At 36.5% G+C, this 24,446-nt stretch overlaps 1 protein-coding gene and 1 long non-coding RNA gene across 17 annotated transcripts in view; one reads left to right on the top strand and one right to left on the bottom strand.

Moving 5' to 3' along the window:
- LOC144289920 (uncharacterized) overlaps positions 1 to 7,845 on the top strand; it is a 41,086-nt gene extending 33,241 nt beyond the window's left edge. The window contains exons 2-3 of one of the 3 annotated variants that reach the window (XR_013357860.1): positions 4,875 to 4,984; positions 7,358 to 7,845. This is a non-coding gene — a long non-coding RNA (uncharacterized LOC144289920). The remainder of the gene's footprint in view (positions 1 to 4,874; positions 4,985 to 7,357) is intronic. The other 2 variants (XR_013357859.1, XR_013357858.1) reach the window with 2 other exon arrangements.
- Positions 1 to 24,446, bottom strand: part of SFMBT1 (Scm like with four mbt domains 1) — a 130,403-nt gene that overhangs the window by 48,721 nt on the left and 57,236 nt on the right. For 12 of the 14 annotated variants that reach the window (XR_013357857.1, XM_077858556.1, XM_077858558.1 and 9 more), the window contains 2 exons: positions 12,448 to 12,592; positions 4,616 to 4,710 (listed from right to left, as the gene is read on the bottom strand). Coding sequence is in view for 12 of the 14 variants with exons in the window: in XM_077858556.1 (XP_077714682.1) it covers positions 4,616 to 4,710; positions 12,448 to 12,475 (123 nt within the window). In the remaining 2 variants the exon portion in view is untranslated. Of the gene's footprint in view, positions 1 to 4,615; positions 4,711 to 12,447; positions 12,593 to 18,788; positions 18,810 to 24,446 lie in introns of those variants that run through there. The other 2 variants (XM_077858563.1, XM_077858568.1) reach the window with 2 other exon arrangements.

Below are 24,446 nucleotides of genomic sequence, written 5' to 3'. Positions count from 1 at the left end.
CGACATCTTAAAAGCCATCTATGAAAAGCCCACAGCAAATATCATTCTCAATGGGGAAGCACTGGGAGCCTTTCCCCTAAGATCAGGAACAAGACAGGGATGTCCACTCTCACCACTGCTATTCAACATAGTACTGGAAGTCCTAGCCTCAGCAATCAGACAACAAAAAGACATTAAAGGCATTCAAATTGGCAAAGAAGAAGTCAAACTCTCCCTCTTCGCCGATGACATGATACTCTACATAGAAAACCCAAAAGTCTCCACCCCAAGATTGCTAGAACTCATACAGCAATTTGGTAGCGTGGCAGGATACAAAATCAATGCCCAGAAGTCAGTGGCATTTCTATACACTAACAATGAGACTGAAGAAAGAGAAATTAAGGAGTCAATCCCATTTACAATTGCACCCAAAAGCATAAGATACCTAGGAATAAACCTCACCAAAGATGTAAAGGATCTATTCCCTCAAAACTATAGAACACTTCTGAAAGAAATTGAGGAAGACACAAAGAGATGGAAAAATATTCCATGCTCATGGATTGGCAGAATTAATATTGTGAAAATGTCAATGTTACCCAGGGCAATATACACGTTTAATGCAATCCCTATCAAAATACCATGGACTTTCTTCAGAGAGTTAGAACAAATTATTTTAAGATTTGTGTGGAATCAGAAAAGACCCCAAATAGCCAGGGGAATTTTAAAAAAGAAAACCATATCTGGGGGCATCACAATGCCAGATTTCAGGTTGTACTACAAAGCTGTGGTCATCAAGACAGTGTGGTACTGGCACAAAAACAGACACATAGATCAGTGGAACAGAACAGAGAATCCAGAAGTGGACCCTGAACTTTATGGGCAACTAATATTCGATAAAGGAGGAAAGACTATCCATTGGAAGAAAGACAGTCTCTTCAATAAATGGTGCTGGGAAAATTGGACATACACATGCAGAAGAATGAAACTAGACCACTCTCTTTCACCATACACAAAGATAAACTCAAAATGGATGAAAGATCTAAATGTGAGACAAGATTCCATCAAAATCCTAGAGAAGAACACAGGCAACACCCTTTTTGAACTCGGCCATAGTAACTTCTTGCAAGATACATCCACGAAGGCAAAAGAAACAAAAGCAAAAATGAACTATTGGGACTTCATCAAGATAAGAAGCTTTTGCACAGCAAAGGATACAGTCAACAAAACTCAAAGACAACCTACAGAATGGGAGAAGATATTTGCAAATGACATATCAGATAAAGGGCTAGTTTCCAAGATCTATAAAGAACTTATTAAACTCAACACCAAAGAAACAAACAATCCAATCATGAAATGGGCAAAAGACATGAACAGAAATCTCACAGAGGAAGACATAGACATGGCCAACATGCATATGAGAAAATGCTCTGCATCACTTGCCATCAGGGAAATACAAATCAAAACTACAATGAGATACCACCTCACACCAGTGAGAATGGGGAAAATTAACAAGGCAGGAAACAACAAATGTTGGAGAGGATGCGGAGAAAAGGGAACCCTCATACACTGTTGGTGGGAATGTGAACTGGTGCAGCCACTCTGGAAAACTGTGTGGAGGTTCCTCAAACAGTTAAAAATATACCTGCCCTACGACCCAGCAATTGCACTGTTGGGGATTTACCCCAAAGATACAAATGCAATGAAACGCCGGGACACCTGCACCCCGATGTTTCTAGCAGCAATGGCCACGATAGCCAAACTGTGGAAGGAGCCTCGGTGTCCAACGAAAGATGAATGGATAAAGAAGATGTGGTTTATGTATACAATGGAATATTACTCAGCTATTAGAAATGACAAATACCCACCATTTGCTTCAACGTGGATGGAACTGGAGGGTATTATGCTGAGTGAAGTAAGTCAGTCGGAGAAGGACAAACATTATATGTTCTCATTCATTTGGGGAATATAAATAATAGTGGAAGGGAGAAGAAATGTGTGGGAAATATCAGAAAGGGAGACAGAACGTAAAGACTGCTAACTCTGGAAAACGAACTAGGGGTGGTAGAAGGGGAGGAGGGCGGGGGGTGGGAGTGAATGGGTGACGGGCACTGGGTGTTATTCTGTATGTTAGTAAATTGAACACCAATAAAAAATAAATAAATAAATAAATAAAAATAAAAAATGAAAAAAAAAAAAAAAAAAAAAAAGAAAAGGACATTCTCTGAGATTCAGCCTCAGTCTCAGTCAAGTTCTGTGTCCTGAGTCTTAGGAGTGGGAACTTCTCAGTGATCTTACCCCTCACCCAACTGTAGAGGACCTCCAATGCTTCAATACATATTTCTACCCTTCTCTCAGGGACAGAAGGCTTTTATTTCTTCTGTTCTATCTCCAGTCTGCAGTGGATCCTGACCTGCACCCTGGGGTTAACAGGGTTTGCATCCCTTCCCCTAGCAGCTTAAAGCTTTTGTTCTAGAAGACCCAGGTAAAGCATAGTGCCTTTTCCAAAGCTGGTGCTATTTTCTCCATAAGACACATACCATAAGGAAAATTGTTTTACTATCTTAGACCTGTCCTCTTTGCAAATGTGGTTTTACCTCTTATTTCTTCTTTAGCCCTCTCTTCCCTCTCTCCTTTATTCCAAATTGGGTCCTATACAACTCTTGCCAGTAGTCTGCACATCCACCTTCATTTTCCTGGAGATCTGAGTACTACCAATATTGCCCGTGATCAGCTATCCACCAACACCCCTTCTCAGCATCTTCCTATAGTAGTGCCTGATTTTCACTGTATTTGGCAGCCCTTCACCATATACTGATTCAAGCTTACAAATATTTTCTACATTTGATGATGAGAGAGTATACATCTACTTTTCATTCTCCTTGTTGCTTTGTCATTCAAAGAGGTGGAATCTATCTCTTTAAAATGATGTCTTTTTAGATCTAGAGTTTTAGTCAGAAAATTCGTCCTCTATTTTCATTTTGGTATAAAAAAACAAGCTTGTATAAATACATATTATATTAGTAATAACATTAAAAAAAGAATTCAAAGATATTACATGATCACAAAGAGACTATGTTAAAAAATACTGAAAACTATTATAAAAGGTTAGTCAATACAATATAAAATGAAATTCTTACTTAAAATACATAATTCTCACCACTTCAATTTAACAAAGACATAAGTGAACTAAAAATTAGAAAGGACAACTATTATGACTGAGTTTTTATAAAACAAACTGAAAATAGCATAACTCTTCAGCTTATAAAAACACCTATAAGAATATGGTTCAGGGCAGCCCGGGTGGCTCAGCAGTTTAGCACCACCTTTAGCCCAGGGCCTGATCCTGGAGACCCAGGATGGAGTCCCACATCAGGCTCCGTGCATGGAGCCTGCTTCTCCCTCTGCCTGTGTCTCTGTCTCTCTCTCGCTGTATCTCTCATGAATCAATAAATCATTAAAAAAAAAAAAAAAAAAAAAGAATATGGTTCAACTTCACAAAATCAAACAATTCTAAGTGAGCATTTGTGCCTTCCCAAATCCTAGAACAAAGGAACTATGCCCTGTTGAACACTGCTTTGGGACTGAAATGTGTCTCCCCAAAATTCCTATTTCAAATCCTAACTCCCAATGTGATTGTATTTGAAGATAGCATCTTTATGGAGGTAGTAAAGGATCAATGAGCCCCTAAGAGTGGAGCCCTGATCCAGTAAGATTAGTGTGCTTATAAGAAGAGACACCAGAGAGCATGTTCTCTCACTCTCTACCATGTGAGGACACAATGAGGAGGCAAACCAGGAAGAGAGCCCTCACCAGAACCTAACCATAATGGCAACCTGATCTCAGACTTCTAGTCTCCAAAACTTGAGAAAACAAATTTCTGTTGTTTAAGTCACCCAGTCTATGGTATTTCATTATGGCAGCCTGAAAAGACTAAGACAAACATGAAATCAATAGAATCAATAACTCTGTGTCTTAAGAGGGAGTGTAAGTGAACAGGTTAAAAAACTAGGTCTGAATTGGAGTATTTTCTTATGTTCTACCAGCATTACACAGGGCAAATAAGTTGTCAAAGGCTGAAGAATTAAACTGGGCTATTAGAGCATAAAACTATGCTGCACTGGCCACTAATATGATCCACTGTATGATATTGCTTGTGTTTCTGCTCAACATGTTACTGAAATTCCTTTCAATGTGCAAACCAATGGTCATAAAACAAAGTGCAAGAAAATAAACCACTTTCTTCAATTAATGAGGGTTTTTCTTGACAAAAATAAGGAATATTCATGACTTCTCAAAAAGACAAGTCCTGCATTAAGTGGCAGAAAATACACAAAACCAAAAAGGATTTTAAAATATGTCTAGGGGCATCTGGCTGGCTCAGTCAGTAGGGCATGCAACTCTTGATCTCAGGACTGTAAATTCAGGCCCCAAGTTGAGTGTAGAGATTACTTAAAAATAATATTAAAAGAAATAAAATACATCCAGTTTTCTTAATGAGGGTGGCAACAGGAAGGAAAAGGAAGAAGCACTCAAATCCTTTCAAGTGCCCCAACTTAAAATAACTCTAAATTCTCTGATGGTACAGTGAGTCAAAGGAATAGGATATAGTTAGTAAAACAAATAGTTACTGGCTTACATGTTTAAAAGATCCATAGGGAACTGCAGTGGATCCTGTCTCTTCTAGATAATCTTCCCAGCTTAATTCCACTTCTTCCACACCAGATCCAGCATCTAGAATTAATATCAAAACAAAAGGAAACAGATGAGCCCCAATTAAAAAAAAAAAAAAATTAAGGTATAAAAACATAAACTTAGTAGCCCTAACTTATACAATTTACTTCACAAGTTAATTGATTTTACATACAAAATAATCATGTGTTCTTTTTAAATGGCAGGATCCTTTACTATATTGAGTATCAACGAATCCCAACAACACAGAAGTGTGACATGCTGTCTCCTGCTGGAATCCATCAGGAATTCACCCAAATGGGATTCTATAAAGCTGGTGAGAGTGTAACTATTATAATCACTTTGGACTACAATTTGGTATCTACTGCTAACTATTTAAGATACTTAATAGGCATTTCAAACTTAAATTTTCAACCTGACTCTTTCTTAGTACTCTCCAAGTAAGTAAAAGACATCACCAGCCTATATTTTGGCTCAATCCAAAAATGTGGGGTTATCCTTGTTTTCTAACTTTTCTTTCACATCTTGCATCAAAACCACTAGAAAATTCTGTAGGTACTATACCTTTAAAATATATCTCAAATCTAACCACTTTCTACCATTTCTATTACTCTCTCTCTCTAATCCAAGACCTAACTACTATATCTTTCACCTTTTAATCCCAATTATAATAAAATCTAAACTCTTTGGAATTGCAAAGGCCCAACATGGTCTGACCTCTGGCTACCTTCCCTGCCACCTCATCCCCAACCAGCCCCTTCTTTGTTCCCTGCACTCAAGTGACCCTGGGATTCTTACTATTCTTCTCTAATCAAGTTCTTTCCTCAAAGCCTCCTCTGCATTTATTTTCTTAGCTCAAAGACTCATTCCCTAGTGTCATTCCCAGCTTCATTTCATTCAAGCTTCTCAAACGTCTTCTCTCCAGAAAAGCCTTCAATCAGTACTTATCTAAAGCAGAAACCCCAGACTCCGCTTTCATTATCTTAAAGACATTCAGTCCTACTTGACAGTATGCCATACATCATTTTATCCTCCCCATTAGAAAGTAAACTCTATCAAGGCAGGACTTTGTTTTGGTAACTACTATAACTGTCACAGAAGACTCAATAAATTTTTGTTGAGTGGGCAAAGACTCAAATATTCCAGAATCCAATAATCCCAATTTACATAAACTCTCTTAAGAGTAGGTTTTTTGTTTTTTTTTTTGTTGTTGTTGTTTTGTTTTGTTTTTTTTACTGATGTATCCCCACTGTTCAAAACAATGCCTGGCAGTAGCAAGTTCACGATAAACAGTTGCTGAATGAGTACACCTTAGAGGAGCCTATGCTTCACACAACACAAGGAGGATGCTCGCCACAGCACTGATTGTAATAGCACCAGACAAAAGCAATCCATAGGAAAAGAGATAAATTACAGCAATTCTACAATAAAGTAGTAGTATATAGCAGTTGAAATGAATGAATGAGTATTGACATAGATAAATCTCAAAAAACAACCAACCCACATTGAATAAAAACAGCAGGTGCAGAATGAAGGGCATAAGACGATACAGTTTAGATTTCAAAGCAAACTTTGCACTATCATGTTTATAAATGCATGCATATTAATAAGAGTATAAAAACAATGGTGGAAACAATATACATCAACTTCAACAGTGCTACCTTTGAAGATGAGAGGAGAAAACAGGATTAGAAGAGAAATACAAAAAAAAAAGGAGAGAAGTACAAAAGAGGCTTAAACTCTATTAGGTTTTATTTCTTTCAAAAAAAGGGGGGGGGAGGTAACAACACATGAAAAGATGTTCAAAATCATAAGGGACATGCAAATCAAGATCACAGTAAGACACACCTCACACCCACTAGAATGACCATTATCCAGAAAAGCAGAATGTAAGTGTGACACGGATGTGCACTGCTGGTCTAGGAATATAAAATGGTGTAGCCACTATATGGTAAACTATATGGTGGAAAACTATATGGTAGTTTCTCAGACAATTAAAAATACAATTACCCTATGATCCAGCAATTTCACTTCCGGGTATATACCCCAAAGAATTGAAAGCAAGGACTCAGATACTTGTACACAAATGTTTGTAGCAGTAACAGTCACAGTAGCCAAAAGGTGGAAGTAACCCAAGTGCCCATAAAAAGATAAATGGATAAATAAAAGGTGGTGTATACATACAATGGAATATTACTCAGCCTTAAAAAGGAAGGAAATCTGGACCATATGACAACATGGATAAATCAAAGGACATGATGCTAAGTGAAGTGAGCCATTTGCAAAAGGACAGATACTGTATGATTACATATATATGCAAGAGCTAGAGCTATCAAATCCACCAAGATGGAAAAGAGAATGGTGGCTCCCCAGGACTGGGGAGAAAGGGAGATGGGGAGTTATTATTGTGTAATAGCTACAAAGTTTCAGTTTGGGAAGATGAAAAAGTGCTGGAGATCACTGTGGTGATGGTTGTACAACGTGAATGTACTTTATGCTACTGAACTGTACAACTAAAAAAAGGTTAAAATGGTAAACTTTGTGTTTAAGATATTTTACAGGAATAAAAAAATGGAAACAAATACTAGACCAGATTAAAATCAATTCTTCACGTAGGTACCACACACAAGTATTTGTTATATTGTTTTCTATTCAATTTTATACATGTGTTTATTATATTGTTTTCCAGTTGTTTTCATGCATTTGAAATTTTTCACCAGAAATGTAACAAGCCCTCAGAGACTACATTGGGAGCATCCTGGAGGTATGGGGCAATTTCCGTTACTAGCACATGATAAGGCTGAACATTCGTGGGCTTTAGCTAGGAATGAACATTCATGGTCCTTAGCTAGGAATCTTCTCCCTCAAACAGCATGCTAATTTACAATTAAAAAATAAATACCACCACCATTAAAAAGAATGAATTAAAGAACTAAAATCTCTCATAAATTAAAAACTTAGTACTAAAGGGGCAGCCCCGGTGGCACAGCGGTTTAGCGCCGCCTGCAGCCCGAGGTGTGATCCTGGAGTCCCGGGATCAAGTCCCACATCTGGCTCCCTGCATGGAGCCTGCTTCTCCCTCTACCTGTGTCTCTGCCTCTCTCTCTCTCTGTCTCTATGAATAAATAAATAAAATCTTAAAAAAAAAAAACTATTAAAAAACCAAGAAGCAGCAAATAATCTGTTAGAAAAATGAGCAAAGTACCTGAAAAAAGAATTTATCAAAAAGAAATGCAAATGGTCCTTAAATATATGGAAAGAAAAATAAATAAATAAATAAATAAATATATGGAAAGATGCAAATTTACTCATTTTAAAACAAAATGAAATGAAAATACACTGAAGTATCAGATTAGAAAAAAATTTCAAAGTTTGCAACATACTCTATGGTAAGGCTGTAGTTAAGCAGGTAAAACATAATGACACAACCCTAGGGAAAGAAAACTTGGCAATATCTAGCAAAATACATATGTATTTACCTTTTGATCCAGCAATCCCACTTATAGGAATCTATCCCAAAGATATGTTGGCAAAAATACAAAAAGACACATGTACAAAGCTATTCATTGTAGCACTATTTGTAATACCAAAATTGGAAACAATCCAAATGTCCATCATAAGGAACTGGCTGAATAAAATATGGTATATACATTTATACAGCTATAAAAAGGAGAGAAGGATTACTACATATTGGTGTGGGATAATCTCCAGTATATAAGAGATATGAATATGAATGTAAGTGTATACACTCACACACATACTTGTTTATAATTTTTAAATGAAAAACAGAAGAATAAAATAATAGAAACAAATCGTGTATATGGAGAAGAATAAAAAGGATGAACAGTATCAGTTGAAAAATGGGAATGTTGTTACATAATTTTGACTTTTTGACTATATAGATACTTTAAACAACTTTAAATCAAAAGAAAACAATTCCAACTAAAAATGAACTGAAACAAACTTGCCTGTTGGTGACATAACCACAAGGAAAACAAGTACTTCATGTCATATTAAAAATATAATATCTACAAATCCCAGTGGAATATACTTAAAGGCAAAAACCATAAAGAAATTTTAAACCTCACACTGTTATCTTATTAATACTTGGAATGTTAGTAATGTTGAAAAAAATTACAGAAATATTATAGGGTAAAAAAAGAAAGGGATGATATTAACATTATGAAACAACACAGTTCCAAAAGGAAAGAGATACAAGTATAAACCAAAGAAGTAAAAGCCTTGTAATTTTAAATTAAAATTATAAATATAAAATGAAGCCATCTAATTTTCTTTTCTCTTGAAGATTGAAGATCTTGAAGATAGTTTCTAGCTATGTCTATGGATAAGGCCTTTAAGAAATGACAACCTAGTATCAATGAGCATCCCAGCACCCAGACTGAGATCTTGAAATATTACATCCACTGTTAAAAAGGAAAAAATACACAGTTTCCCAGAGAAATGGTATATTGTAAGTTTGGGACAGAAAATATGCAAGAAGTACCTAGGAATCTTACTACACTAGTAAGCAAGGACTAGAACTATCAAAGATACATGACATCACACCAAAAGAACAGGGAACCAATCTGAGAGAACTCTCGTTGCTCTAGAATGGGGCAGTTTGATCATCAAATGAATGAAAACAGTGATGGAACCAAACTCATCAAGTGTGTGTGTGTGTGTGTGTGTGTGTGTATTGTACGTGTGTTTGTGCACGTGCATGCATGCACTTTAAATCTACGAATTAACAATAATATTTAAAACAAAACAAATCGGGGATCCTTGGGTGGCTCAGTGGTTTAGCACCTGCCTTCGGCCCAGGACGTGATCCTGGAGTCCCAGGATCAAGTCCCACATCAGGTTCTCTGCATGAAGCCTGCTTCTCCCTCTGCCTGTGTCTCTGCCTCTCTCATAAATAAATAAATAAATAAATAAATAAATAAATAAATAAATAAATAAAATCTTTAAAAACAAAACAAATCAACTTCTTAAATGGCAGAGTGAATACCTCAGTGAACCCACTTTCCCAGAAAAATAGCAAAACACTGGCTAAAAACGATGAAAATCAAGCATTTCAAAGTTGTCAAATTACCTGAAGGCACACAACAAACCGAAAAGTTAATTGTTCAAGACAAGCCACTGGACTTGGTTAGAAGAGCAGGGTTGTGGCTTAAGTTGGGGCTATTCCCATTCCTCATCCCTCTTTGCTCAAAATAGAAATTTTGTAATTGAAAATATGGTAACCTTAAGAAAACTCCATGGTAAGCTCCTTGGCAGAATAAGAAAGACAGGAAAGAACAACTAAAATTAAAGACAGAGCAAAAGAAAACACCCAATCTAAACAACAGAAGGAAAACATTGAAAAAAAAAAAAGAAAACAGGTAGGAAATATCAGAAAGGGATACAGAACATAAAGACTCCTAACTCTGGGAAACGAACTAGGGGTGGTGGAAGGGGAGGAGGGCAGGGGGTGGGGGTGAATCGGTGACGAGCACTGAAGGGGGCACTTGACGGGATGAGCACTGGGTGTTATTCTGTATGTTGGCAAATTGAACACCAATAAAAAATAAATTTATTATTTAAAAAAAAAGAAAACATTAAAAAAAATTTAAAAAGCTTCAAGGAGCTATGGAACAGCAATAAAAGATCTAACACTAGTGTCAGCAGAGTCCCAGAAAAAGAGAAAGAGAACAGGGCTGAAAAAGTATTTGAAGAAATAATGGCTGAAAATTTTCCAATTTTGACAAAAGATGTAAGATTCAAGAAACTAAGAAAACTCCAAACAAGATAAACCCAAGGAAATATGTGCATAGTTACACCAAGAGTCAAACTTCTGAAAACTGAAGACAAAGAAAAAAAACTTGAAAGCAGCAAAAGAAACAGTACCTCTCTTAAGGTGAATATGTGTGATTCCAATGACAGCAGACTTCTCATTGGAAGCCATGGAGCCCAGAAGGCACAGTATTTTTCAAGAGATGAAAGAAAAGAATTTTCTACCCAGAATTCCATTTCCAGCAAAAATATACTTCAATAATGAATAGGGAAATTAAGGCACTATCATAGGAAAGTAAAATACTTTATCACCAGCAGATCAACCCCCCCCCCAAAAAAAAGGCTAAAAAAATTCTATAAAACAGAAATGGAATGATAGAAGAAGGAATCTTAGAAAATCAGGAAAGGGACAATATCAAGAGTAAAAATTTTGAAAGAATACATTTTCCTTCTCCTCCTAACTTTAAATTATGTTTGACAATTGAGGCAAAATATTAACAGGGTCTAATGTGGTTCTCAAAATCTGTAGAGGAAATATTTAAGCCAATTTTAAAGGTAAAGAGATATAAAAGTAGGTAAAATTTCCACACTTGGCTCAAATTAATAAAATGATGACACCAGTAAAGTATGATAAGTCATAAATAGGTAGTGTTATACCTAAATAGATAGTTTTAGGGCAACCACTAAACAGCCATACAAAGAGATACATTCAAAAACACTATATACAAATTAAAAAATGACTTGAAAAAGAGTGACAACACCAAAAGGCAGAGGGGATGTGAAGATACTGAATCTCTCATCCACTGCTTGTAAGAATGTACTCTGGAAAGTAGTTTGGCCATTTCTTTTTTTTTTTTTTTTTTTTAAGATTTTATTTATTTATTCATGACAGAGAGAGAGAGAGAGGCAGAGACACAGGCAGAGGGAGAAGCAGGCTCCATGCAGGGAGCCCGACGTGGGACTCGATCCCGGGTCTCCAGGATCACGCCCTGGGCTGAAGGCGGCGCTAAACCACTGAGCCACCAGGGCTGCCCTGGCCATTTCTTTATTAAACATATAATCCAGCAATTGTGCTCCTGGGCGTTAACCCCAGAAAAATGAAATTTTACATAAAATAAGTATATAATAAATATATGTATATAATATACATGTATATATAATATATATTTATATAATAAATTTATATATTACATAATCATAATATTATGTATAAATATAATAAATGTATATAATAAAGAGCAGCTTTATTTGTAATAGCTAAAAACTGGAAGCAACCAAAACGTACAATAGATGAATGGTTAACCAAACTGTAGGACACCCATGGAATACTACTGAGCAATAAAAGGGAACTGCTGATGCATTCAAGAATTGGGATAGCTCTCAAGGGCATTATCTTGAGTGAAAAAAGCAAATCTTGAAAAGTCATACACTATGTGATTCTATATATGTAATATTCTTGAAATGACATGGAGAATAGACTAACAGCTGTCTGAGGTAAGAGAAGGTTGGGGGAAAGTGTGGGGTAGATGAAGGGGTAGGAGAGAATAGCTCTTTCTGGTAATGAACAGTTCTGTATCTTGACTGAGGTGATGGTTACAGGAATCTACTACATACACTTCATACATCTGTCAATTTCCTGGCTTTCATATCGTACTATACTTACATGAGATGTAACCAGTTAGTCTAGAAACTGGATGAAGGGTACACAGGACCTGTCAGTACCATCTTTGCAACTTCTCATGAATCTATAATTATTTCAAAATAATTCAAAAGTAACTATCAAAATTTAAAAAATTTTTAAGATGTCTGTTCATAAAAGTTATTTGCTTCTTCAACAAATATTTTGATACCCCTGGTGCAAGGTTCTCATAGGAACAGAGAAAGAACTCACATCTTCAAAGAGCTTCCTTCCCATTCAGTGGTAGAAAGACAAGTCAAATAACAGAACACAGGTAAGTAAAGAGTTCTACACTATGAAAAATGAATTCTGTTCAGCAAAACCAATACCTGCATCAAGCTGCTGCTCCCCGTTCATTTCCACAGAACATGGGCTGTCTTCTCCCCACACAAAGGACAGGCGTTATGGTTCTGCTATGATCTGAAGATTATCAAGCATCTGTTCAATGGGCATCCAGGGGTCCAAATGAAAGTGCTGGAAAATCAAAAATAACACATAAACAGCCTGAAGTCCAAGCATGCTTACTGATTCATAAGACCTGTCACTTCAGTGAATTGGGAGGGCACATGAAACAAAAACACATTGGCAGAATAGAGGGGATTAGAGAAAAGATGGATACTTTTCCTAATTTTGGAGACTATGAATATAAGTGTGAGTGTGTGTGTATATGCAGACACAGCACTATCAAAATCCTGGTAGCTAAAAATCACGAAGACTAACATTGTATGAATCACCATTCTTTAACCTTAGATTGTAATATTTAGCACCATGACTCCTACCCATAAAAGTTCTAACTCCAAATGAATTCCTGAAGGGAAAAGGTAGCTTTCAATGCTGTCTTATCCAATGAATAAGATTAAGAATATATTACTTTATCTAGTTTTTCATTCCATTTATCTAAAATATAATGCAGAACCAAAAAGTATCAAGTACATTAGTCTACAATTATAAAGGAAACCTCTCCAAAATAAACTCTAAAACCATTTATTTTTTAAACAGCTTTATTATAATTCACATACCAAAATTTCCCACTTTAAAAAGTGTATAAATCCATAGTTTTGAGTAAATTTACAAAGTTGTGTCACCACCACTATACCCAGTTTTAGAATATTTCCATTACCCGGAAAAAAAAATACTTCATTCCCACTTGTAGTTCCTCCTCATTCTGTCAAGGCACAAAACAGGTAGGTACTTGACCTTTGCAGTGCTCCACAGCAAGGAAGTAAGAGAAGCAGGTTTTAAACCAAGCAAATTGTCTGTATTCCATGTCCTCAAGCACTGTATTTTACTGTCCCTCAATGGGAAGCAACTGAGGATTTCTTTAAGCATAGAAAGGAAATGATCAAATCTGTGTTTTAAAAAAGATCACTCTGGACCCAAATAGAGAAACCATAAGGGAGTGACAGCAAAGACAACATACAAGCATTAAACTTCTACGTGGCAAAAGACACCATAAATAAAATTTAAAGGTCAGAATATATCTTGAAAGTTCTCATCACAAGAACTTAAAAGTTCTCATCACAAGAGATTTTTTTTAACTATGTATAGTAATGCATATTAACTAGACTGATTTTGGTGGCCATTTTGCAATGCATACAAACATCAGATCATTATGTTGTACACCTGAAACAATATTATCTGTCAATTATACTTTACTAAAAATAAATGAATAAGACAAAGGAGATAGGTGAAAATATTAGCAAATATAATGGATTTGTTTCCATATAAAGCTCCTGTAATTCAACAACAACAACAAAGAAAAATGGGCAAAAATATGTAACTGATCCACATTTAAAAATCAGAGTTAAAGGGGCAGCCCGGGTGGCTCAGCAGTTTAACGCTGCCTTCAGCCCAGGGCGTGATCCCGGAGACCCAGGATCGATCCCCACGCACGTCAGGTTCCCTGCATGGACCCAGCTTCTCAGCTTCTCCCTCTGCCTGTATCTCTGCCTCTCTCTCTCTTTCTCTCTGTGTCTCTCATGAATAAATAAAATCTTAAATATATATATATATATGTATATATATATATATCAGAGTTAAAGCTTATAAAAATGTGTTCAATCTCATTAGGAGTAAGGAAAATAATTTTTAATTATACATGACTTTTTCACCTTTCAGATTGGTAAAATTTTTAAACTAAAAAAGTCCAGTGTTGGCAAGGAAGGTGGACAAATGGGAGAACTTAGAAGTACAGATTTTTACCACCTTTTTGGAGAATTCAACGGAAAATAATTTAACTTATAAAGATTTAAAAGACACAAATTCTTTGAGCAGTAATTCTGGTATTAAGAATCTTTCATACAAAACATGTGTGGAAGACTTCATAACCAGTGATGCTTGCCGTAGTATCATCTTTAGTGGAAAGAAACCAGAGACAACCTACATGTCTACCAAATAAGAATAGGATGGCCACATACATTATGATATACCTATTTAGGAAATATTCTGCAATCATTAGAAGAATTTAAGTAGATTCATAAAAGCACATGGGAATGCTGTCTATACTGCTGAGTGGAAAAAGCAAATGAAGGATTTAATTTATATTAACTTTTTAAAATCCCATGTCCACTGTTTATTTGATTACATTTGTGACTCTTTTTTTTTTTTTAAGATTTTATTTATTTATTCATGAGAGACAGAGACAGAGACAGAGACATAGGGAGAGGGAGAGGGAGAAGCAGGCTCCATGCAGGGAGCCTGATGCAGGACTCGATCCCAACACTCCAGGATCATGCCCTGGCAGAGGGCAATGATCGGCTAAACTGCCGAGCCACCCAAGCTGCCCTACATTTGTGACCTTTAAAAAAGATTTTATTCATTTATTTGAGAGAGAGAGCAGGGAAGGGTGGGGGCAGACACCCCCCTCCCTTGAGTGCAGAGCCTGACATGGGGCTAGATTCCAGGACTCTGACATCAAGACCTGAGCCAAAGCCAAATGTCCAACCAACTGAGCTGCCCAGGTGCCCCTACATTTGTAATTTTTAACAAATGACTTAACTCATTTGGGCCAATGGCATCATTTGTAAAAGAGCAAATAACAGTACTGTACCTACTTCAGAGGACTGCTAATGAAGGTAAGATAATCCATGAAGAGCACATAGCATACAGCTGGCTACATGGTAAATGCTGAGTTAATGTTAACTCTATACACAATGCTGACTTATTCAAGTTCCTACAGCACTAAGTATATCATCTCTATAGAGAATATCTTGTCACTTCATCATGGGTTTGATGTAGCAAAGCCAATGCTACATAAATATCTGTTGGTTCACTAGGTTTCAAGATGTCATCCACTGCTTATGTTCATAAACTCTTGGGATATGCCACCATATTTTGTGCAGAGAGCCACCTAGTGCCAAATGGTTTTATACACACACACACACACACACACACACACACACACACCCCACACACAAAATATATATAATAAGTGAAGCTTCAAAGGACAAGAGAGAATTGGGAAAACCATAAGTCTTATGAAGCTGAGAGCTAAGGCTGTGATACTTTTTCAATCTTACAGCATCACTAAATTTTAACCAATGAACAATCAGCTCATCATCTTAATTGGATTATGAGAAATAAACTGATGAAGCCTTTTGTTGTGGAACATCTGTCAGATCTCTTTACTGCTCTCTTTCTATGCAATGAGGGGGAAAAACCCCAGTAAAATATACAGGAGCTTAGAATATGGAAATTTAATTCATTTTTCATTTATTTCCTATTTGTATTACAGTTTTTACTTTTTTATCATTGATTTCAGTATTACAATTCCTCTTGTGGTGAATAGAACACATTAGTTATTCATTTAAATATGTTCTCATGAACTACCTGATCTGAACCCCGCTCATCTTATTTAGAATATTTTAGTGAAATAAACAGTGCCTAAATATTTATAAAGCATTCTAATAAGACCTAGTAAAGCCAGTATGAGCCATACTAAAAGCTAAGCATACAAAATAAGCCTTGAGGTCAAACACACACACACACACATACACACACACACACAACTTCACACACACCACAGAAAACAAAAATGAAAATGAAACCCAGGTAGAATAAAACGAAACTAAATTCACTATTTTTGGAGATACAGCAGTATAAAATATGGAACAATTCCCTTTTAACAGCTCTTTTAAAAGACCTAAAAGTAAAAAAGCAAAAAGCCTTCATCTTGTTTTAGCTTACACATGCAGTCCACACCCTAAACCTCTACTAGCAGGCTTCATGTTAATGAACTTTGTTTTCAAGGCTAAGATTAAACACTGAGAGCATTTATTACATGGAAAAGTTACAATATTGTAAGAGAGATTTCTGTAGGATAGATCCTCAGCCAAAATCATTTAACAGGTCACAGAGAAATAACTTTTAAAGCACTTAGGAAGAAGGAAAGCAACTCAGTGTGGCTCTAGAGATATGTATCCAATAGCAATAGTAGTTGAAAGAAAATACTTTAAATGCAGTTAAGTATTTAACAGGTAGTTATAAAAGGAAAGTTCCCATTGAAATGTTTAAATTTTCACTCCTATCCCTCAACTTAACAGATGGAAATCCAGTAATAATTTCAAGTATGCTGTGAAATACGGTAAATGCAAACAATTCATCAAATCAGATGTTCTATTGGGGGCATATTTCCAAAATAAGTGCCCTTGACAGCAAATGCTAGTGGTAGAGTCACTGTATTTTTTCATTCCCCAACAGATGTAGATCCTGTTGGCTTTTCACTCTCTCCAATAGTCAATCATTACTACCTGACCTTGTACACATCCTATCTGAGAGGCTACCTAAATTAAATGTTTTGCTTCCATCTGTCAAATGTCAAAGTAATCTTATTGAGGACAGAAATCTTCTATTGTTTCATTAAGTTGTTTATTGCTCTTGTTTTAAACACACTGCTCCATATCTAACTAGGAAGACTAACAAATTAAGTTTAATAAAGTCAATCTTAGCCACTCACATCACCTAATTAAAACTGACCCTAACACAACTTTTCTATGATTATGTAAACCCAACACAAGGCACACCTATCTCATTTGAACAAATCAGTACTAATGAATTTATAAAACCGATAAAACTTTTAAACAAAACCCAGAACTCAAGAAAACCCTGAATTTTTTTAAAGGTGTTCAACATCACTAATCATCAGGAAAATGCAAATCAAAACCACGATGAGATATCACCTCACATCTCTTAGGATGTTGTTATCAGAAAGACCAGATAACAAACGTTGGTGAGGGTGTGGGAAAAGGGAACCCTCATGCACTGTTAGTGGGAATGGAAATTGGTGTAGCCGCTGTGGAAAACAGTGTGGGGTTGCCTCAGAAAATTAGAAATAGAAATAACATACAATCCAGCAATTCCTCTTCTGGGTACTTACTCAAAGGAAACAAAATCATGAACTCAAAAAGATATCTATACTTCTCCTATTCACTGCAGTATTATTTACAATAGCTAAGGCATGGAAGCAACTTAAGTGTTCACTGATGGATATATACACAATGGAATATTATTCAGCCATTAAAAAAGAAGAAAATCCTGCCACTTGCAACAACATGGATGGACCTTGAGAGCAGTATGCCAAGTGAAATAAGTCAAACAGAGAAAGACAAATGCTATATGATCTCACACATGGAATTAAAAAAAAAAAAATCAAAACAAAACAAAAAAAATCTCAAACTCCTAGAGAACAGATTGGTGGTTGCCAGAGGTGAGGGGTGGGAAAAATGGGTGATGGTGGTCAAAAGGAATTATTTTATAATTGCAATTATAAAATAAATATGTCCTGAAGATGTAAAGTGTAGCACGATGACTACAGTTAATAATACTGTATACTGTATATTTGAAAGTTGCTAAGAGAGTAAATCTTAAAGGTTCTCATCCTAAGGAAAAAAGTTTGTGTAACCATATGTGGTGATGAATGTTACCAAAATTTACTGTGGTCATTGCTTTGCAATACATTCATATATTAAATCATTATGCTGAAAACCTTGGATTAATACAATGTTCTATGTCAATCATATCTCAATTTAAGAAGTTAAATGATAAAAAAAAAAATAAAAAATAAAAAAAAAAGAAGTTAAATGATGAGGCAATATTTCAAAAGGGCTGTTTTGAACATGAGAAATTTTTAAGCAAAATATAGCATAAGTATACATTGTAATACTACATGGCCATTAAAAACTGTGTTAGAAGGCAGCCCGGGTGGCTCAGCAGTTTAGCACCGCCTTCAGCCCAGGGCCTGATCCTCGAGACCCTGGATCGAGTCCCACGTCGGGCTCCCTGCATGGAGCCTGCTTCTCTCTCTGCCTGTGTCTCTGCCTCTCTCTCTGTGTCTCTCATGAATAAATAAATAAAATCTTTAAAAAAAATAATAAAAAAAATAAAAACTGTGTTAGATAAATGTTTTTCTTTCCAATAAAAATCCCAAGAAGGTATTTTATTTTAAAATGCTAATTTAAGGAGCACTTGGGTGGCTCAGTCAGTTAAGCGTCCAACTCTTGGTTTCAGCTCAGGTCATGATATCAGGGTCGTGGGAATAATAAGCCTTATGTCCGGCTCCACACTCAGTGAGGAACCTGCCTCTCCCTCCGCTCCTCCCCCCAAGTGCTCTTTCTCCAAAATAAATAAATAAATCTTTTTTAAAATAAGACATAAAACACTAATTTAAAAATACCATTTATGGGATCCCTGGGTGGCGCAGCGGTTTGGCACCTGCTTTTGGCCCGGGGCGCGATCCTGGAGACCCAGGATCGAATCCCACGTCGGGCTCCCGGTGCGTGGAGCCTGCTTCTCCCTCTGCCTGTGTCTCTGCCTCTCTCTCTCTGACTATCATAAATAAATAAAAAGAAAATTAAAAAAAAATAAAAATAAAATACCATTTACAAGAGAAAATGTACAACCCAGCTACATTTTTGCAAAAGATGATATGTGATGAGGGTAGTTCCTTCTACCAAAATATGTAGATAGTAGAGTATTAGTGCAAGAAACGACAAATACACCAATAAAGCAGAATGAGGCTGAGAGAGGCATCCACATGAGGATACAGTGAGTCATAAAATCACATCCCATATCAGTTGTGAAAGGACAAACACCCACACAGTGTTAAAGAGCTAGCTATCCATTCTAAGAGGAAAAGCACTGGATCCTTGCTTCACACTGCCACATAAATAAATTCCAGGTGAATTAAAAGAGCAAAACACGAAAAACAAGACTCCAGACAAATTAAAAGAAAACATAAGGGAATATGGTTTTAAATCCTGTGACAGCACAGACATCCGTAAGCAAGGAGGCCATAAAATGGAACATTTAAAACTTCTGATTGGCAGAAAGACACCATAAACAACTTTAAAAACCAAGCCACAGGCTAGAAAATATTTCCAGTATATATAATACACAAAGAATTAACATCATAATTGCAGAAAGCAGCTATAAATCATAAAGAAAAAAGGCCAAACCTAATGGAGAAAAAAAAGTCAGGTATGAACAGGAATTTTAGAGAAGAAATGTGAATGATCAATAAGCATATGAAAATATGTTCAAAAAAAAAAAAGAAAATATGTTCAATGTCAAAAACTAAAATGAGTTATTCAGATTGACAAAAATAAAAGATTGATAACATCCAATATAAGGGAAAATGCAGAGAAAAATGGATGCTATCATTACTAACTGAAGAGTATAAATGCCTACAACCCTGTTAGAAATTTTATTCCGTCAAAAAATTTATCTCACATTCTTTACAACCACACAATTCCATTTCCAATATCTATTTCAGAAAAATACTGAAAGAAAATTAAAAAATAAGTAGCATAACATTTTCAAAGAAAGAGATTAAACTGTTGTCATTTCCAGGGCATACACAGAGAAACACCCCCATGTGTACAAATGTAAGGGCCTAAATGTGTGCTTGAACACTGTTGCACTAAGGAGGACATAAAGATCTCAACATCAATAAGTAAATCAGGGCACCTAAAATGAGGCTTAAAAAGAATAAAATAGTTTAATGGGGACAGAATTTATGTCGGGGATGGGATGTTCCACAGTTTGGGGAACAGACAGCAGTTTATACATACACAGCAGTTTATACATATACATATCATTTAATTGCATTTCACTTTATTTTGCTGTGCAGATACTGTAGTTTTTACAGATTGAATGGCTGTAGCAATCCTATGTGGAACAAGTCTATCAGCACCACTTTTTCCAATAACATACACTTACTTACTTTGTGTCTCTGTGTCACATTTTGGTAATTCTGGCAATATTTCAAACTTTGTGATATTAGTTATAGTGACCTACGATCACTATAATCAAGTGATTATGACTTGCTGAAAACTCAGATGATGGTTAGCATTTTCTAGCAATATTTTTAAAGTAAGGTATGTACATGTTTTTTTGGAGACATCATGCTATTGCACACTTACTAGGCTATCATATGCTGTAAGCATAAGTTTTATATGCACTAGGAAACCAAAAAATTCATATAACTCACTTTACTGCAGTATTTACTTTATTGGGGTGGTCTGGAACCAACCCAACTGTGCAGTCTCCAAGATATGCCTGAAGACTTTCGTATATGTAGGTATACTAAAACACACACACAAAACTATATATTTCTACAGGTACACATATATATGTGCAGAGGCCTTTTTACTTTTAAAGATTTTATTTATTTATTTGAGAGCGAGCACACGAGCAGGAGGAGGGGTGGAGAGAGGGAAAAGCAGACTCTCCCGTGAGCAGGGAGACAGATGCGGGACTTGATACCAGGACCCTGGGATCATGACCTGAGCCGAAAGCAGACATTTCACTGACTGAACCACCAGGGACCAGTGCAGATGCCTTTAAAAGAGTCTGGAGGGCAGCCCGGGTGGCTTAGCAGTTTAGCGCCACCTTCAGCCCAGGGTGTGATCCTGGAGACCAGGGATCGAGTCCCGCTTCAGGCTCCCTGCATGGAGCCTGCTTCTCCCTCTCCCTATGTCTCTGCCTCTCTCTCTCTCTCTCTCTGGGCCTCTCATGAATGAGTGAATGGATGGATGGATGGATGGAGACTTCTAATGCATACAGTTTCTTTTGGGGGCACTGAAACATTCTAAAATTAGATTGTCATGACAGCCCTACAACTCTGAATAAAAGCCATTCAGCTGTACTGTACACCTGAAACTAGTATAACATTCTATATCAACTATGCTTCATCAATTAAAAAAACACTTTGTACTACCATACACTTTAAATGGGTGAGTTTTATGGGATATGAAATATATCTTGATCAAGCTGTAATAAAAAAATAAAGTCATCTGTATTAAGAACATAACTGGACATCACTGGGCCACGTGGGTGGCTCCATGATTGAGTGTCTGCCTCTGGCTCAGGTCATGATCTCAGGGTCCTGGGATCAAGTCCCACATGGGGCTCCCCACAGGGAGTCTGCTTCTCCCTCTATGTCTCTGCCTCTCTCTCTGTGCCTCTCATGAATAAATAGATAAAATCTTATAAAATAAAATAAAATAATATCATTTCTGTAGTATCTGGGAGGCACAACTGATAAGCGTCTGACTCTCAATATCGTATTGGCTCGGGTCATGATCTCAGGGTCATGAGATTGAGACTTGACTCAGGCTCTGCACTTATCACAGTCTGCTTGTCCTTCTCCCTCCACCTCCATTCCACACTCCACCCCCCGCCCTCTCTCTAAATTAAATAAATAAAATCTTCAAAATAATATTTTTTCCATTTTCAAGTACAGAAGCCAAGGACAAAAATGAGACAAGAAATCCAAGTACCATTAGGATATGCAACAAAACAAGGATAATCTAGCTGTCATTGGTTTGTATTAGTTAAGGGAATGCTATGTTCCAACTGATAAATTACAGTTGCTGAATCCAAAAGATATTTTTCACTCTGAGAAAGTTCAAAAGGGTGTTCCTGATGAGTAGACACCTCTCCTCCACATAGTAATTCATCAGGCCAAGCCCGTTCCACCTCATAGCTCTGCATCTTTAACAGAGGCTCCCCAAATCATTGAGTACAAGGGGATCATTCATGGAGGTTTCCTTGATCCAGGCCTTCCACCCACATTTTACTGTTAAAACTCAGTCACATGACCCCATCTGACTACAAGGGAAGCTGGGAACTATAATGTAGTACTTACCACCATTAAATATGAGCATTTAGAATTAATATTACCATTTTTTTAGAACTTACATTACTAGATAATATCAGTGATTTTGTTTAAAGAAGGCTCTATGAGTCAACAGTAGTGATACTAATGAACTGCCACGGAATTGCAATTAGTTAATAAATACCTACTGAGTGCATACGATCTACTACATACTGTTTAAGTAAACAGAGGGGAGGAAAACCTGCTTTCATGAATCTCACAATTTAGTGTGGGAAGCTAGATAATAAAGTATGCTGAACAAAAATGAAAGGGCAAAAATGAGGCAAGGAAGGAGGACATGGAGTTACTTTCAAAAGGGTAACCCAGGCCTCAGTGATGAGGTGACATTGGCTGACATCTAACGGAAATAAGGAAGTGGGACCAGGGGAATAACATTCCAGAGAGAAAGTGCAAAGATCCTGAAGTGGGAGCTTGTGTGGCACTTTCAAGGCCACTGCTGTTCAAGCAGAATGATCAGCAAAGATGCTAGGAAATGAACTCACAAAGGTACCAGGCACCAGATTATGTACAAACGTGTAGGCTGCTGTGAAGATTTTGGTTTTGAGGAAGCCTCTGGAGGATTCTGAGAAGAGGGATGTAATCTGACCTATCTTTCCAAAGGATCACTCAGCAACTATGTTGAGAATAGACTGTTAAGTAAGCAAGAGCAGAAGCAGGAAGACCAATAGACAAGATCCTAGAACAATCTCAGTAAGCGTCCTAGCAGCCAGGTCCAGTGGTAAAAGGGGGTGACAAGGGTCGAAGGGAAACTGGATGTGGGATGTGAGAAAAAGAGCAGGGTCTGGGCTGACTCCAGGCTTTTGGCCAAAACAACAGAAAGGATGAAACTGCCACTTGAGGGGTAAAGTCTGAAGGAGTAGTGGTCTGAAGAAGAAAATGCAGGAGTTTCTATAGAAAATTGACCATGATTAATTTCTTTATTATCAAAGGTTTGCTCTTTGAGTTTTAAGGAAAACTTTTTCCATCAACAAAAGTATAATTATTACATTCTTTATATGAATAGTGTTCCCAATTTATAAGCTATTTCCATATGCTATACTTCATTCAAGCCTAATAAAAACTTTAGAATAGCTGGAATGGCTTCCATCCTGAATTCGCACATTGGGAACCTTCCTGTCAGTTCTGTTCTCACATTTCACCTTCTTTTCTAGGTTTACTGATCATCCACGAAGGCATTTCATCACAATAATTCAGTAATTTATGCTGTTTTACTATTTAAAATCCTAATTTCAAAACCCATAAACGTCCCATTAAAAGCACTTTAAGGTCAATTTTTCTAACCCTTCTTTACATGTCCTTCAAAAATGTCAAGCATGAATAATTCTTAAGAACTGATTCATAGTATAATGAAGTTGGAAATCTCATGCCAACCAATTTATAAATCCCTAATTCACAGTAAGTATGACCATTTCACAGCCCTGTTTCCTTAGCAATTGCTAACTAGTACCAGAGTACCAAGCACTAACTCTACACCAGATACCAAGGTCACTAAATCATGGTTTTGAAATTATCTTTCATTGTACCCAGATATGACAGCAGCATTTAAAAATCATCTCTTTATCCTTGTGTTATCTTATAAGCTGGAGAAATGGCAGATCTTTTAAGAGTTCAAATACCACATTTTTCAACGATTATGGGCTGTATTTATAGGAGTCAGGTACATGAGCACATATAGAAATAGTCAATAGGTCTTGTTCTGATTAAATAAGGAGGCATCTGATTCACCAATATAAACACTGCCAAAAATGCACCTATTTCAATAATATTATAAAATGATTACATGAATAGACCATGTGCAGTTATGAAAAGCCTTGAAACTATTCTGTGATCTCCTAGTAGCTGTTTCTCTGCCTCCTCACATCAAATGACAGATCAGAAACTTCATTTCTATTCAACAGATGCTTGTTAACCATTTACCAAAAAAAAAAAAAGAGTATTTGAGTACCTACTCTGTATGTACCTAGCACTTTTTGCATGTTATATAATAAATAAAATACTGCCTGACAGTATATGTTAAGTATAACATAAGTGTGAACTATTTTCAAATTATCTTATTTAAACGTAACCATTCTACTTATCCCATATATGATTCCTCCATTTTACAAATGAGGAAACTGAGGTTCAGAGAAACTAAATAACCTGTCAGTTCATTTA

The sequence above is a fragment of the Canis aureus genome, chromosome 19 (assembly GCF_053574225.1).
Source record: "Canis aureus isolate CA01 chromosome 19, VMU_Caureus_v.1.0, whole genome shotgun sequence".
Lineage (NCBI taxonomy): Eukaryota > Metazoa > Chordata > Mammalia > Carnivora > Canidae > Canis > Canis aureus.
The sequence above is the reverse complement of the archived record's forward strand: the minus strand, read 5'-3'. Positions and strand labels throughout refer to the sequence as shown.